A 16,537-nucleotide genomic window follows, 5' to 3' on the forward strand; every position below is an offset into this window, starting at 1 on the left:
ACTCTGGGATGAAACTGTGTGAACTACAGGAATATTATTCATCTTTTTGCCAGGCCTTCTCCTATAGCAGAAGGAAGGTAAATTGCAGGAGCAAGAATAATTCACATTTTTACAAATAAATAGCAGCCAGAGTTAATGTATTTCAGACTCTCAAGAAAAAGGAAACAGTAAGCTGAAGGCATTAGTTAAATCCCCCATTCTGGCTTGGTCATTCTACTTGAAGCCTATCTTGGATAATAAATCATTTCAACTTCCTTAGCCATTGCTTCTTTATAAATAGCCATCCTTGTGGTTCCCCTAAAAAAGCAAAAGTTAAGACTTGATAAGCAAATTTCCTAGGATGCATATTCATATGTTCAGCTTCACTTAGCACCATTTTTTAGTCCCTACTAAAGAAGATCCACAACAGGAACGGGAAACATGAATCATCTAATCAGTAAAAATTTCTCTAAATTATTTTTCTGTATTTTATACAGATCACTGAGCAGAAGGGGGAGGGATTGGCAAAAAACAAAAAAAAAAAAAAAAAGAAAAGAAAGGCAGTTGACAATTAAGGCAGAAACAAGTTGGAGGGGAAAAATGTTTTCAGTTCTACATATTGTGATGTAGAACATTCATAATTTACCACATATTCAATTTTCTCTCACAAAATTCAGATGTATTCAAAGTGTAATATCATGATTACAATTATGATTGGTTGGCCCTTTCTCTTTAAGAAATGGACTTCTCTGAGTGCATTAAAATCCAAATACCTGTATTGTGCTAACTTGCTTTTCAGAATAATTGCTCCCTTATTAATCTGCAAAATTCTCAAACACCGCAGGACTGAAAATAATTTACTAAGGTACCTATCAACCACTGTTTTTTCCACTTAAAAACACCCACCACCTGCTTTGCTGTATTTGCTGTTGAAATAATATTAAAAGACAACAACAAAGGACAGGAAAATAAAGAGAATAAAGAAAAATGAATTCTGGAGAACAAGTGATTTCTAGCACTTGCATTTGAGCAGCCTCTAGTGGGAATTGCAGAAAACACTACGCTCCTGAAGAACAGGAATGGACACTAGAGATCTCTCCAGGAGGCAACAATCCTGCTTTACTCCAACAGAGGTTTCAGAAGTTTTTTTTCCTTTCTGAAGTGAAAGAAAAATTGCTTTTCACAAAAAAAAAGTTGAAGACAAGCTCTATTGCACCAATTGCAGCTGAGAATTAACATCTCTCTTACCCAAAAGAGAATATATGCACTGTGCATACAAAGGCAGCGCCAAACAAAACTACAGATTTAATAAATTTGAAATTTAGGCTGTAAAACCCCATCTCCTCACAATTTTTTTTTCAGATTTAAAAAAATATATTTACCTTTAGCTTAAAAATTTTCATGTATAGCAATATTTCTACTATTTGGTAGAAATAGTATTATTTTATTAGACAGCTGAAAAGAACCTTCTTCTTTGGGTCACATCACTCCAGTTATAGCAGTTTGGGCTGTATTTCTTACATTACCACAAGTATAACAACATTATTTGAAACCTTAATTCTTAGTTTTAATTATTTTGAAGTATGTTTAAAGTTTGGTCAGGTGACATTACATTGCATTATCTTCCATCAGCATACAGTGTTTTCCATAGTTTACCAGCTATCAGGTATTAAAGTATTTACCTAGAACTCAACAACCACTGATTTCTTCATCCAGAAAACAATTTCTTTCTAAAGTGTACCTAACTTAAATTTACCACATAATTTTTCTAACTGAAATCTATGTTATCTGTAGTTCTGTATGAGTACAAAATTTGTTAAAATAGCTAAATCACAGCTGTATCTCAGAAAATAGGTTTCCACTCAGTTGAGATGTAGCTTTTCTGCACTGTCCCAGCCACTCAAACAAGAGAAACCATGCAGTAGCACTAAAGACATTTCTACAAAGCTCATTTATTTTCTGACTAAAAGACAAAAAGTAGAAAGGATGGAAGCAATTATATCAAAGATACTCCCTCCACCTCTAGGCCACACAGGGGCAGAGATTACTAAGAGCTTAAAATGAGCAGTGAAAGACATATATGAACAGGAAAAGCTCAATTCAGCTGCAACAAAAAAAAAAAAAAAAAAAGTAAAGAAAAAACTTTATATCATTACAGTTCTACTAGTGCTCAATTTTTTACCTGTTTTTACAGAAAGGATCTTAAACCCAGCTAGTATACCACTTACATGAAGTTAAAGCAGCTTCTTTCTTGAAACTACATAGCAAGTATGCTAGGATCCTTTTCCTTGTATATTCAATCCTCAGACACTTCCAAGTTCACAGCACCAAACTATGCCTTTTATACATATATATCCCTACCTAATACAACAACCCCCTCTGCTGAAGTGTTGCGCCCTGGAGCCTATGGAGAAAAATTCCCTGTTGAACATAGCTGTCCTTACACAATATTTTTCAAATTCCCTGGTTTTACATAGATCTTCTCAACATTTTCTCTGATTTTCTCAGTAAAAGATAAATGCAAATTCTAAAAAAATTAGACAAATTCTGCAAAGCTAGAGAATGGCAACTTTCATACTTGATACATAATCTGAAATAAAAAAGACTGACCTTTTACTCAAGATATAAACAAGGATACTTCTAAGCAGTGCAAAAGGTTCTGTTTCCCCAACGAATTTTCACACCCATCCAGCCCTCACTTCAAAAAAAAAAAAAAAAAAACCAAAAAAAAAACCAAAACAACAAAACTCTAAGGCTAAGAAGCAAAGGCTTTTATCTCTGTGACTGCATGCCCAGCCTTATTTTCTTCCCAGTCCCACCAGTAAAACATTTCCAACCTATGTTGGATCTGTCACCTATGTACAAGATCAGTCTTTCTGAAACCAGTATCAAGTTGATCTTTAAAAGAAAAAAAAGGAACGGAGAAAAACTGGATTTGGATCAATGTTTGTGTGTATTGATTTGCTGAAATCAAAAACAATGTTTGAGCAAAATGCCACTGCTCAAACATGAAAACATATTTCATACTAAGTATGCCAGATATTACCAAGAAGATATTTTCTACAATATCTCAACTAAAAGCTGGCTTAAGAGATGATTCTAATTCTGCACCTTGAAAGGGCAGTAACAGTCCTTTTCACTTTTACATGAGAGTAATTTTTTCCTCAAAGTTCTTAGTAGCAGCTACAAGATATTGCATAATACAATAAATTTATCAAATGAAGACACAGACTTTCCACTTCACATGAGGGATGACTGATAATGTGAATACCTAGGCTAAAGAACTTTATAAAATTGCTAATGAAAACGTGTCTTGTAATACATAGCAAAAGTAGAAGAATCTGTACATGAGTCATACCAATTTTAAGTAGGTCACTAAAAAGGTTCATTTCCATTATCTGAAATTTCTTTCACCAAAAGCAGCCAGGGTCCCCTACCTACTTTCAAAATGAAAGCATTAATAGATTTATTAGAAGCATATAATGTCAGAAGAAACAACTATTTTGTTAAAATTATGAAGGTTAGCCAAATTACATCTTGGGTGCATAACCCAGCACTTTGTGATTCTATTTTCACTTTTTTTTTCTTTTTTACAGAATATTTCACTCATATTGAAAATTTACAGTCAGAGTAATAGTCATCTCTTGGAAAACTGAATACAGTTAATATTTATATGAAGCAGTCAGTTAAGAGTTATAAAAAATAAAAACAATGAGCAGAGTATTGCATTGAACTTCTGCTAAATCACCTTCATGAGGTTAGATGATTAATTTGGTACACATTATATCTATCTCTTCACATAGACTCCATAAAAATTATTAGAAGAAAAAATAAAACTCAAAACAATTAAAAAAACTGACAGACGCTAGGAGGAATTAATAAGAAACTTTAGATAAATTATTTAAAATCTGACACAAAAGGTAAATCTGGAAGGTTTGGTTCAAGTCTCAGAACCTTCGCAGTACACCTCAAAATTCATTAGCTTCCCTGAGCCGGCTTCTGAATGCTTCCTAAAATCCTACTTTTGCAGTATCAACAAATTATCTAGAGATGTACCTATCCAAGAAATTATACAATCAGAGTGAGATTAATTCTAGTTCATAAAACTGTATTAAGAATCAGAAATTCATCAGGATTTACAGCATTTGCAGCATTATGATCTATAAAGGCAATTCCATTAGCCTTCTACTTTATTGTTTATCTTTGGGCTACCAGTAGACTGCACGGTAATATTAAACCCAGTATTTTAATAAATCACTATTTGAACTTTTATTTCCTTAGAATTTTTTTTTCAAACAGCCAATATTAAATGGTTAGCACAGATGATAAAGCCTTATTAAACAATATGGTATAAGAAAATCATAATAAAACGTTGAATACATTCCCTGGTTCAGGAATAAATAGCAAAGTTATTATCAGCCTACCTAGGAACAAAAGCTGATTTGTGCATGTCCACTGACCATAGCAGAATGAGAAATTACCCTTGAACACAGAAAAAACCCCTCCTTTTCTTCACATGATGTCAGCACACAAATCCAGCCCAGTCCACAAAAACACAGAGCTGCAATCACATGAGGAATTTCTGCATGCTTCCCAGCTGCTGTAAGAAAGAGAAGTGCAGGCACATTCCCTGGGGAACTCGGCTACCTAAAATCCATGTGCAGACAGGAGTTTTTCTAAGCTTTAATTTGATACACCCAGTATAAATTTTCATGGAAGCATCAAGAGAGGTACTGTGGACAGACAGGATTGCTGCTTGTCAAATGCTGCCTGCCCATTTCAAGGCTCAGCAACAGCAAAGATATTCAGAGACTATGAGTCTCCAACATTTTTTCTTAATTTAATTTTCAACAGTGGATCAACAGTTTTGTATGAGAGGTTCCAAAATTAGTCCACCAAAGCATTCATCTTTTCCTCTTTTAAATAAAATGAACAGGTTAATCTTTGGTAAAGTTTTAAAAATTGCAACCCACCTAACAAACACAAGGTGTTTGCTAATTTAATAGGCAGCATTAATATTCACCTAGTGAAAAGCTGGGTATCACTTCAGAATATCTTAACCCTGTACATAAATTCAAACTATGGAAGTTACCTTTGGAACCAACAATTATTTTAAACCAAAGGTTTCTGCCTTGAAAGTGTCCCCAGCCAGATAAATTTCCCCCATCCCACCGCAAATATTAAGCTTAAACATTATTATGTAAAATTACACAGACTCCAAAATAAGCAGCTATATACATGAGTGTTCATACTATCAAAAATCTTAATAATTTAATAAAACTTCAAAAATAGCATTTTTCACCTGTTCAAACATTTGCCTTTTTTTTTTTCAAATAACATATACAAAATTTCAACTGCTGGGAGAGCAACCACTGCTTCTTGTCGATCTTTTTAAAAAAAACATCTTGTTTAAGAACTACAGTTTTACCACAGAAAGCAGAATTAAATTTCATAATCACAACATTCACAACAGCTGAACTTCAGTCAAATCCTCTGTACTGATCTGAATGCTTGTTATGTCTATCAGAACTTACCTAGGCTTGCTGTGAGGCATTCCAGATCTGCTAAGAACCCAGGTATTTGCTGAAGCTGATCCTGCAGTTCCATCAGACTGCTCCTTTTCTTCTCCCAGTGTGCAGAAAGCATCACAACTTCACTGTCGACCAGCTGCAACAAACAGGTCTTTAATTGCAAACTTATGTACCTGTCCACGAGCATCTTGACTAATTTTTACAATTAATACATATGGAAGCATAAGGTCAGCACAGCAACCCTACAGCACTGCCACTTGTGTACTCCTCAAGTAAATAAACAACAGGCTCAAAAAAATCCCCTGTAGTATGGAATATTTATATCAAAATGCACTGAACAACAATATGGCAAAAAGCTATTTCTCAATGGACTAATTAATGCAGGAAGTATTTTATGGATGTTATTAACTGTAAGCAAGATGCACCTGACATTTTGGCAGCCGTGTTGCATTGGTGCACAATAACAACATTGCAGTGCTGCAATTTTAGGCATATTTATATCAATAGTTTAATGTTGCCAGTCATACCGATTTCATTTTAACAATAAAAATGAAAATTCTGCACATGCAAAGTAGTCTAGAAGATAAAGTAAAAGGAACAACATTTTTAAAAAAGTTGCCTTTATAACATTACTGCTCTTCTGCTTTTGTGATAAACTGCAGTAGTGCCAAGTGTTTATGAACACATTTCTACATTACTTCAATTCTTGTTGTTTCATTCTTCTTAACTTTTATTATATAATAAGATAAAAAAGTATACACTGCTTCAAAGTTTCACTTATATTTTCTATGAAAAACACCAGGATCAAGAGATCTTGGGTAACAAATATTTCCATTATATATAATTGCGATGATTCAATTATTGTTTCCCTGCTCTTAATTCCATTAACCATTCTTCCTCTTGCACACAACTACAATCTATGGCTGTATCTGCATTCTGAATTCCTCCATTTCTATAGTCTTTATAGGCAGAAACTGAAAAAGTCTGAGCAATGGACAAAGGAGCTCTCAAATTTACAATTCTACCCACTTTATATCAATTATTTCAAAAGAACAACTTCTATCTTTTGCAAATTCCTCCAGCTACCTAGCCCTGTTAAGAAAACACCCTGTTTCACCAGACAAGTTTTGAAAATCTATTCCAAAGCCCAGTGAGAAATGGAACACTTCAAAAGACCTAACAGTCTTTCTTAAATAAAGCCAGGTCTATTTCTGAGACTGGGATATGGTATTTATATCTGTCAAACAGTACAGCAAACAAAAAAAAACAAGCCACCATGAGATGGGGACAAACACCACAAACATTTCAGCCCTGAGATAACTGAATGCAGCTGAAATGACAATCATCTAAAAGGACAATTTTGTACATGGAACTGTTACCATTTAACATGGTAACAGTTAAATGGTAACATGGACTCTAAGCTGCAATTAAAGCCTGAAATTTTCACTTTACTCAACATTTATAAGTAAGACAGCACAAGTAAGCAGAAATAAGATACTGGACAAGTGGACCTTTAGGTCTTCTATAGTACAATCTTCTGTGCTTACAGAGTTTTTATTTTCCCCTTTTATAAAAAAATAACAAACAAAACTCCACAAGCAATACATACATACTGAGTTGTGTGTAAAGTAAATATCTGAATTTAATGGAAAATTTAAGTCTTTTTTGAAGTTTTTAATTCTCATTTTCCCAAGCAGCCATAACATGTGAGATTAGGCTATATTAGTTTAATATATATGAAACCTCACATTGTTTTCAAAATTACAATTTTTAAAGCAAACTATAACAAGTACTATAGAATTGTGACCACACCATTTATGAGATTTTCTACGAAAAAAAAGAACATTATGAGCAGTAAAACATGCCAAACTGGCAAGGAGAACTCCATCTCCAGTGCCTGAAGGTTTTCACCTTCAGAATGCAGGAAAAAGCAGGGCCATACCATTAGGCAAGAGAAAGAAGAACCTAAGAGACCTCCTTTCTGACTGTAAATACACAGTGAGTTATTTATCCACTATAAAAAGATACAGAGAAGTCTCTAAATGAAGAGAAGAGCCAGGAAGGATGCACTAAGCCAAAGTGAAGGGTTCAGCCAGGACAGAGAACCCCACAGCTCAGTCCTTCTTTGCATCATGGCCACCCAGATTACACTGTCTGCCCCTTAACCATAGCTTGAAACTGAAAGTCTGGTGCTGAGTAATGCATCGGCAACACTCACTGGAAGTTCCCTTTCCCTTCATTCCACAAATAAACCACACAACTTGTCACTTTGCTTCCAGGGCAGGAATAGTGACTGAAACTAAAAGAAAGCACAAACACTTCCCAAATCTTTTCGACTGGGCAAGTCAATCTTACTGTCACTTGTGCACTAGGAGTGGGCAGCAGTGTCAGCGCCACAGCCCTGCCCTGATACAAACCACTAAGGTGCCTCAACCCCAAATACATTCTGTACTTTCCCAGCCACCCCCCACTGCTTTTAAAGAGCTACAGCAATAACGTACAACATCATCTTTGCAACTGTTTACATTGCATCCTGTTATTTGTTATTTCACATTTGTATTACATTGTTGTTTACATTACTGTGAGAGTGAACAAAGCTGTGTGGATGTTTACCTGAGGGCCAAGGTTAACTCTGTAGGCTGGTACTAAAAATTTTAGTTTAAAATTACTTACACATTTTAAAATATCTCATGCATGGCATTGTTATTTCTTCTTACCTCTCCAGCTTTTGCACAATCTTTGGCTCCTTTATGAAGGGCAGCCCAAGCATCTTCATATCTGAAGAGAAGACAAATTACTATTCTTACTGCACGCTCCTTACAACGGAAATCATGGATGTCATTGTGCTTATATTTACAGGTACTACCAGAAATTACAGCTTAAAAAGCTGTGTAATTCTTTCCAGTACTTACTGGTCTGCCAAGACAAATATACAATGAGAAATAGTGTCTTCTAAAGAAAAAGTGTTTCATGTTTTTTAACCTGCTAACTGACATTAAAAGCTAAGAGGACCCAACAATACTTACATGACAACTCACTGCCTTAAACGTCACTTGGAACTCAATTAAGAAAATGAAAAAAATTAACAAGATTGTAATCCTACATATAGCCCTTCCAAAAAAAAAAAAAAAAAAGGAAATTGTATCAAATATGTTTAAGTTATGAACCACAGACTGTGGCTTAGTGCTGGTGCTTGGTGCTTCACCCCTCTGCATTAGGATATGGACTAGAGTTATCTTTTAAATGAAGCTTTTCCTCCAGAACTTCAATTTCATTAATATGACAGCACTTTAGAACTGGGCAAGCTTTAAACACATTTATCATTTGGTAACCACTCCCACACTACTAACTGCAGAACAACCAAAAGCCTATTAGCAACACTTAGATCTTCTTCTCTAATTTCTTTCTTAAGAAATTAGATTTTTTAATCTAATATAGGAAGCAAACACTAATAAAGAAAAGGAAGGTCATACCTGCTTAGTAATTCCAGTCCAGCAGAAAACTCTGGCAAACACTGAACAGTTCTATAAAGCAAATTACAAATGTACAAAATTGTTAAAGAAAAGAAGGCTGTTATAAAAAAATGTTTGCACACACATCTGACAGATATGCTGAGCACATAAATGTTTCCTCCTGCTCCTATTTTCACAAACATTTTGCCAATTTTGGTTTAAAATGCATTACACAGTATATCTTACAAGAATATTCCAAAGACAGGATTGCTTTTTTCCTTGGTTGTTTTATGATAGTCTGTGTCTATCATAACATTCAACTGTGTCCATTAAAAACAAATTTTATTGAATAATTTCTAAGTACAGTTAACAAAGATATAGGATGAACATAATTTTAACCTAAAAAAGGGCACAGAAGCATTCTGAAAAAAGACTACTACACAAGTTCATGTCCCTCAATTCACTTACATATTCCACTTATTATGTGCTACACTAAAAATAAATATTAAGCTAAGGAACCTTTACCAGTTTAATGCTCTAATGATCTGCTATTCGATGCATACACTTCCATTAATAACAGCTTGAAGTATAAAGACATCTTATTTTAAGTTATAGAAAATTAACAATACAGTACTTCTAATGATGTGAAGATCTTGATATCATCCAAAATTTGTCTCTTGGAAGATCACCCAAATAGACTGTTCTGCATTATCATCCAAACAATTTGAATGGGGAAAAAAACACCAAAAAACACAAAAAAAACTACCAAAAAACCACCAAAAAAACACCGCCAAAAAACCCCGCCAAAAAAACCCACCAAAAAAAACCCACCAAAAAACCACCAAAAACCACAAAAAAAACTACCAAAAAAACCACCAAAAAACACCAAAAAAACTACCAAAAAACCACCAAAAAAACCCCGCCAAAAAACCCCGCCAAAAAAAACCCGCCAAATCTACCATAAATTAAATCTTCTTGTCCTTAAGGCAAAGTGAGAGTATCTGTGAGGTGAAAAGGGACCTCAGGAAGTTTCTATTCCAATCCCCTGTTAAAACCAGCTTTGAGATCAAAGCAGATTTCTCAGGAAGCTTTTCTCAGCTTTCCCTGTCTGATTTCTTGTTTCAACTTATGCCTATTATCTTCTGAGATCCCACCACACACCAGTTTCCTCAATAACCACTTCACGTGTAATGACAGGCTGCTGCTGGGTCTCCCAGAAGTCACCTATTCTCCAGGCTGAACAACTGCCTATCTCAGCCTTTCCTCATACACAGAGTTCCTGCCCCAACCATTTTGGTGGCCCTTCACTAAATTGCTCCAGAATATTAACGCCTTCCGCAAACTCGGGACCAAACTGGACAGGATAGTTAGTAGTCTAAGGTGTGCTGAATGCAGAGGACAATCACCTTCCTCAATCCCACTGTCTGGGTATTGTTTGCAGCCCCATTAGCTGTTGGCCTTCCCTGCTACAAGACATATCCCTGGCTCACATTCCACCTGCTATCTGCCAAGAACTCCAGGGTCTTTTTAGCAAGGTTACTTCCCAGATAGTCTGCCAACCCCAGTCTGCATACTTTCTTCCCAGGGAAATATGGAATTTGTACCTATTGATTTTCATGAGATACCTCTTGGCACATATGGTCCTAGGGGCTTTTATGGATTGAGTATCTTCAATCACTACTGGTTAGTATCCTTGACCCCTTTCACTAAGCACAAGGCACTGAAGCCACAAAGGCGTTAAATAACTCAACAATCTCTACATTTACTGTAATTCATCCCATTCATCACCAATCCCATGTTTTCTTCCAGCCTTTTATTACCAGTGCAGGGCTAGCCACTCTTGTCCTTGACATCTCTTGTAAATGTCAGTTCCAGGTGAGCTCTGGCTTTCCTAAGGCTATTCCCCCATGCCAAAGAGGTTATGAAGAGGCATCAAGAAGTTATCCTTGACACCTTTGCAGGGCACTCCTTGATTGCATACTGATGGGTTGTCCTTTCAGAAGCTGGAAGCTAAAGGCCTCCACAAGAATGGGGGTTTAATGATACAGAGGATTCCTCAAGCTGTTTGGAGAAAATATCATTCTCTCCCTGGTCAGAGGGTCAGTGACAAACTCCCATTGCAACACCACCCTTACTGGCCTCTCCTTGGCTCCCATCCATATGCCCTGAGCCATCCTTACAACCAAGCTAAGCTGTGTTTGTCCCTGAACTTTATCAGCAAAGCAGAAGCCACCCCAGCATTCCCCTGTTTCTGATGATTCAATTGGTTCACCCAGTGCTTTTCCCAAAAAGCAATGGATATTTATTACAGTACACTAGAAGAGCCATAATACTATGGACTGGAAACACACAGAGAAGGCAGTTACCTAAAATAGTTTTATTCACACCTTTACCCATCCTTAGTTTAGACTCCATGCCTTGTCCATACAACAGATCCTCTATTAAAAAAAAATTATCTAAAACATCAGAACTTAGGACAATTTATTTCAAATGCTTTATTTTTAGCACTTGGCTTGTTTTTATACTAATTTGTGTCTACACAGTATATTTTAACAAGAACATGCTTTGCACTAAAGCATATCTGAACTGATTTTAAGAAGTAACTCTCACAGATGTCATTTACAGACATCAAGTAGTCTTTCCCTGCAGCTCACACAGGTTGAAAGAATGAGCAAAGAACTAAAATGCAGAGGACTAAAAAATATCCCCAAAACAATGAAAGAAAGAAAACCAAATCAGCACAATTCTTGAAACTTCTTGGAACAGAAAACTGAAGTATTTCATTACTCACATATTTTCCACAGTAAAAAGGCTCCTATTTCTGTTTTTACATTAAAAAAACCCTGAGTTACAATTTTAAGACATGAGATACACAGAGATTGTAAACAATTACATTTCAGTGTACTGCAACCTGAATCTTCTATGAGGCACTACAATAACACTGCATATTCATTTAATTTAAATAGTAATTTATAAACTGATTGACAGCCATTAGAAATTATTTAGGCCTATCAATGAAGGCTGTATTAAGCAAAGCATTTGCTTTTGTTAAGCTTCTCTGTTGTCAAAATAGTATTTTGTAAAATTATATGCAAATGTTCTTGCAATTGGCTCGTATATATGAGGCACTTCAAATTTTTCCATAACAAGAATATCTTACATTAACACTATATATTAAGACATTCAGAAGTACCTTTGCCTACTTTTCTTTGCATCTCTTGATTTGTCGCCCAAAGTCTTCAACCTACAAATCAAATCACAAATCCATCAGACATTTACAACACCAAAAACAGAGAACGAATTGCTTGAGCACATAATGCATTAATTCCAGTCTATTACAGTTAATTTTGTTTCATAAAAAAATTAAACTTCCCTTAGTTTTGTGGAGACCCTCATATGAATTTATTTCCACTGACACTGCTGCTAAATCTCAACATTTTTTGCAGAAGGGCATCAGACAAGCCCTTTGTGGTCACAGGAGAGTTTTATTGCCCAGGACAGTAAGAAATAAATGACACACACATGAGCAAGATGGAAATGAACTACAAGAGCCAAAGATATCCTCCAGACATGACAGAGGGATCTGTAATCCCGAGTGACCCAGGGACTGAGAAACAACCTAATATAGAGACACATATTCAGGCCACTTTGCGGGGTAGTCAAATCACTCCCCCAGTCTTGATCACTGTTTTCCAGGAATTCAAAGAAACACCAAAGCTCTACAGCACACCAGGTGGTTGACATTTTGAGAAAAGACATGCTAAGACAGGTCTCCACTCCCTCTCAGAGAGCTGTTTATAACAGCCAAACCAAGTAGCAACAACCACAGCACACTGAGGAAGAACCCACTGCTGAGAGAAGCTGTGAAATTTGCCCTTCTCCACTGCCATGCTCCCCAGTTATGCAACCCAGCCTGAAACAGCTGCACTCTTCTGTATCCATTCTGGTTATTTTTCCTATGCCTGCAAAAGCTTGCTAACAGGTGAATGGGTCAAAATTTAGTTTACTTTGCTCACAGTACACACAAATTAGACAGCAGACACAAGAGAGAGAGCACAGAAATGGCATGCAGAGCAAGGAAGGAGGCCACAGAAGTGGTTAATAACTCTAAACTGCTCTCTTTAAACCACACAACCCAAATTTAATCTTTTTTTCAGCAGTACATACATGTTCCCATACTCCTCGGGAAGTGGTATTATTTTCTTAGAAGCCCTGGAAAACCTTCCCCCTCGCAATTTCATTAAATTCAACTTGTTCTACTTTGCAAGCATTTATGTGTAGTTAATAAGTTGGCCACAATTTGACACAAAAAATACTTTGTTTGGGTTTTGAGAATTATATAATTTTAAGCTGAAGTCTCAACATCACAAAATTACTTCTTTTACCACTTTGGTGGGGTGCAGAACAGAGTAATCCAGAACACCAAATTAGGTCGCACGGTCTAGGAAGGAAGAGGGGGCAAACCAGGTCAGCTTGTGTTCTAGCTACATGGGGACACTAAAGGGGAAAAAAAAAAATGCTTTCCACAGCCTCTGCTGCTGTGGTTCTGAGATACAGGCTCCCAGTGGCAAAAAAAAAAAAACAAACCCAAAGAGATTACCCCACAGATGAAAATACCACTTAAGGACAGAACACTGGAAAAAGGTCACATTAATGGAGCTGCCAAAACACAAAGATGGACATTATGAGATTAGGGACTGTTCTCAGAATAAAACATTGCAACACCAGGAAGAAAGCAAAATACGTGGAAATATACTGACTCCACTGCAGCAAACATGGAAAACACAAATATGGAACCACAGAGTTAAATGACCATCAGATCTGGCATGTTACGACCTTTCTGCTGTTCTCTTTCCCCGTGTGAAAAACACCTTTTTCAAAAAAGTCTTATACTGTACTGAGATATCAATTCCTCTGAGAAGCAAAAGAGAAAGACAGAAATAAAGCAATGCTTTTGTGTGTATTTTTTAGACAGTTAAAAATTCAGTTGCTGTTTGGTAAGATGAGACAGATAACATGTAAGCAATTTATCTGTTTGACTGGCATCCTCTTCTATCAGTTTCTCTCGACCATCATACACCGGTACAAGTAAGTAATGATAAACTACTTATTTTAAGTTTCTGGGGTACATAGACATTCCTCACTATATATAAGTATTTACCATAGGGGTATTATAAGGCCAACATTGCCAAAGACAACAGAGTTTTTAAAAGTAATCGATTACAACACGATACTCTCCTATGGCTCACCATGAGCCATCAGCTCTGCAGCACAGGCATGACCTTGTCCTCCGGCCACTCGCTGGCTTCCAGTGACACTCACTTGGGCCACCTGCTTGTACTAAAAACAGCATCGACACGGGGCCTACCCAAATAAACCTTGTGAGACAACGTAGGAAGAATATCTTTCTACTTTTTAGTGCAAGCATGGGGTTGTTCCATCTGCGATTCTTTTCCCCAAGTGACAGTAACTCATGTTCCAAGGAAAAGCAAGTTTCTCCACACACCGAGCGGCGCCCAGAAATGCTCTTTAAGGGATTACACTGATCCATGAAACCTTAAAGGTCGGTAACTTCATAAAAAATTCAAGCGCGCTAATTGACCCCATTCACATCTTCTCTCAAACAGCGGTCTGTCTGTCCCTCTCTCTCTCCTTCCCCTGACCGCAGCTGCTTCCTGGGCACCGCGGCTCCTCCTCCCGCTCCCCAGAGCTGCCCGCGGCACGGCAGGGCTCGCCAGCCCGCCATCAGCCGCCCAGCCCAGCCGGGAACACGGCGGGATTCGCGACCCTGGAGCCGCGTTTCCAGCCCATCCCCGCAATCAGGAGGGCACCCCGGGTGACAGACCGGCCCCGGCAGTGGCTCCCGTCTGCGCAATCTCCTCCTCTTCCTCCCTCCCTGTGCCAGTCCACGCCTCCTCGGCCCCCGGTCACCTGCTATCCCCCCCTGCCCCGGCCGGGCTGCGGGACGCGGGCCCTCTCCCGCTCCCCCCGCCAGTCCCGCGGTGCCGCAGGCCATACCCACCCGGCGGTGAGGTCCTGCTGGACGCTCAGCAGCCGCTCCCGCAGCGTCTCCAGCATCTTCCCAGCCTTTCCCGGCTGCGAAGGCCAGCGCCGGAGGGCGGGGCGCGGGCGGGGCTCGGCTGAGCTCCCGCCCCCGGTGCCACCTCCCCTCGGCCCGCCCCGTCCCTTCCGCCCCTCCCGGCCCTCCCGGCTCCCTGTGCGTCCGGCGGAGTTGGGACTGGGGGGGTTTGCGTGGGAGAGCCGAGCCTCAAGTTCTGCATTCTCCATGGTGCGATATTTTAAACTGTGCTTAAAGCCCGGGCGGTATCAAGGACAGATCTTGAGCAGCGTGCGAATCCCTGAAGTTGCGGCTTTTTAGAGGTTATTTTAAAGACCACAGGAAAGCACCTTGGCAGGTTGGGACCCTCACCAGAGGGATTTTGACTTCAGCGATGGTAGCGTAGGAGTGACCTCCTTAGCGATACAAAGTTGATCAAGCGACTGGAGCATCTCTTTTAGGAGGAAAGGCTCAGGGAGCTGGGCCTGTTCAGTCTTGAGAAGAGGCAACTGAGGAGGGACCATATAAATGTCTGTAAGTGCCTGAAGGGAAGGTGTCAAGAGGATGTAACCAGGCTCTTCTTGGTGGTGCCAAGAAACAGGACAAGAGGCAGCAGGTGTAAACTGATGCCCAGGAAATTCCACCAGAATACGAGGAAGAACTTGACTGTGTGGGTGACCAAGCACTGGAACAGGTTGCCCAGAGAGGTTGTGGTTTCCCTGTTTGGAGATATTCAGGATCCATCTGGATGCAGTCCTGTGCCGTGTGCTCTGGGATGAATCTATTTGAGCAGGGAGGTTGGACCAGGTGACCCACTGTGGTCTATTCTGACCTGACCTATCCTGTGAACTCAGGGAATCAGGTTCTGTGATAAAATCTAAAAGTACGGAAAGTAAAACCACTGGGTGTCCCTAGGGTTGCCAGGGACTTGGAATAAGGGATAGATGATAACCTTTCAAAGTTCTTGCAAAGCAGGTAGTTGAGTTGTTTGTCTATGTGTCCCTCCACTATTTTCTTTGGAGATGGCTTTATAGATACTAGTGATTCTTACAAACAATGAGCTAAAAGAAAAAAGGCTGTTCTTACAAATAGTAAATAATCCAGTGAAAAGTTCAAATTAGATTTCTAGGTACTGTCTGCTCAAGTAATAACTGTTAGGAGTAATTCAGCAAATCTTTAGGCAGTTTAAGTGGAATCAAGACCTTTTCAGAAAATTGGCCAGTCTTTCTGGATGGCTATATTTACAATTACAGTAACAGGAAGACAGTCTCACACCCTGTGTGTTTTCAGTTAATGTTTGAGTGACATGGACCTGGGATTTAGGAGGATCTGGAACTTCCATTTAATTGAGACCTCAACTTTTAGAAAAAGCTGAGTTTTCAAAGTGAAAATATTTTATTTTCTAACCAATTCAATCTTGGTTGAAAGTTCCAAAAATATGAAGAGAAGAGCACTGAAATAATTTGTTACGAGGAGAATGTATGCAGAGGCCCACTGCTGGATGTGTCACTTGATAC

At 38.4% G+C, this 16,537-nt stretch overlaps 1 protein-coding gene across 2 annotated transcripts in view; it reads right to left on the reverse strand.

Moving 5' to 3' along the window:
* Positions 1 to 15,091, reverse strand: part of DTNBP1 (dystrobrevin binding protein 1) — a 63,732-nt gene extending 48,641 nt beyond the window's left edge. Inside the window, exons 1-5 of one of the 2 annotated variants that reach the window (XM_053992398.1) lie at positions 14,985 to 15,091; positions 12,156 to 12,206; positions 8,984 to 9,034; positions 8,228 to 8,288; positions 5,514 to 5,646 (exon numbers count right to left, since the gene is read on the reverse strand). In XM_053992398.1, coding sequence (XP_053848373.1) covers positions 5,514 to 5,646; positions 8,228 to 8,288; positions 8,984 to 9,034; positions 12,156 to 12,206; positions 14,985 to 15,040 — 352 coding nt within the window. In that variant the 5' untranslated portion in view covers positions 15,041 to 15,091. Of the gene's footprint in view, positions 1 to 5,513; positions 5,662 to 8,227; positions 8,289 to 8,983; positions 9,035 to 12,155; positions 12,207 to 14,984 lie in introns of both variants that reach the window. The other variant, XM_053991571.1, reaches the window with a different exon arrangement.
* Positions 15,092 to 16,537: the final 1,446 nt, after the last annotated feature.

The sequence above is a fragment of the Vidua macroura genome, chromosome 1, assembly GCF_024509145.1.
Source record: "Vidua macroura isolate BioBank_ID:100142 chromosome 1, ASM2450914v1, whole genome shotgun sequence".
NCBI lineage: Eukaryota > Metazoa > Chordata > Aves > Passeriformes > Viduidae > Vidua > Vidua macroura.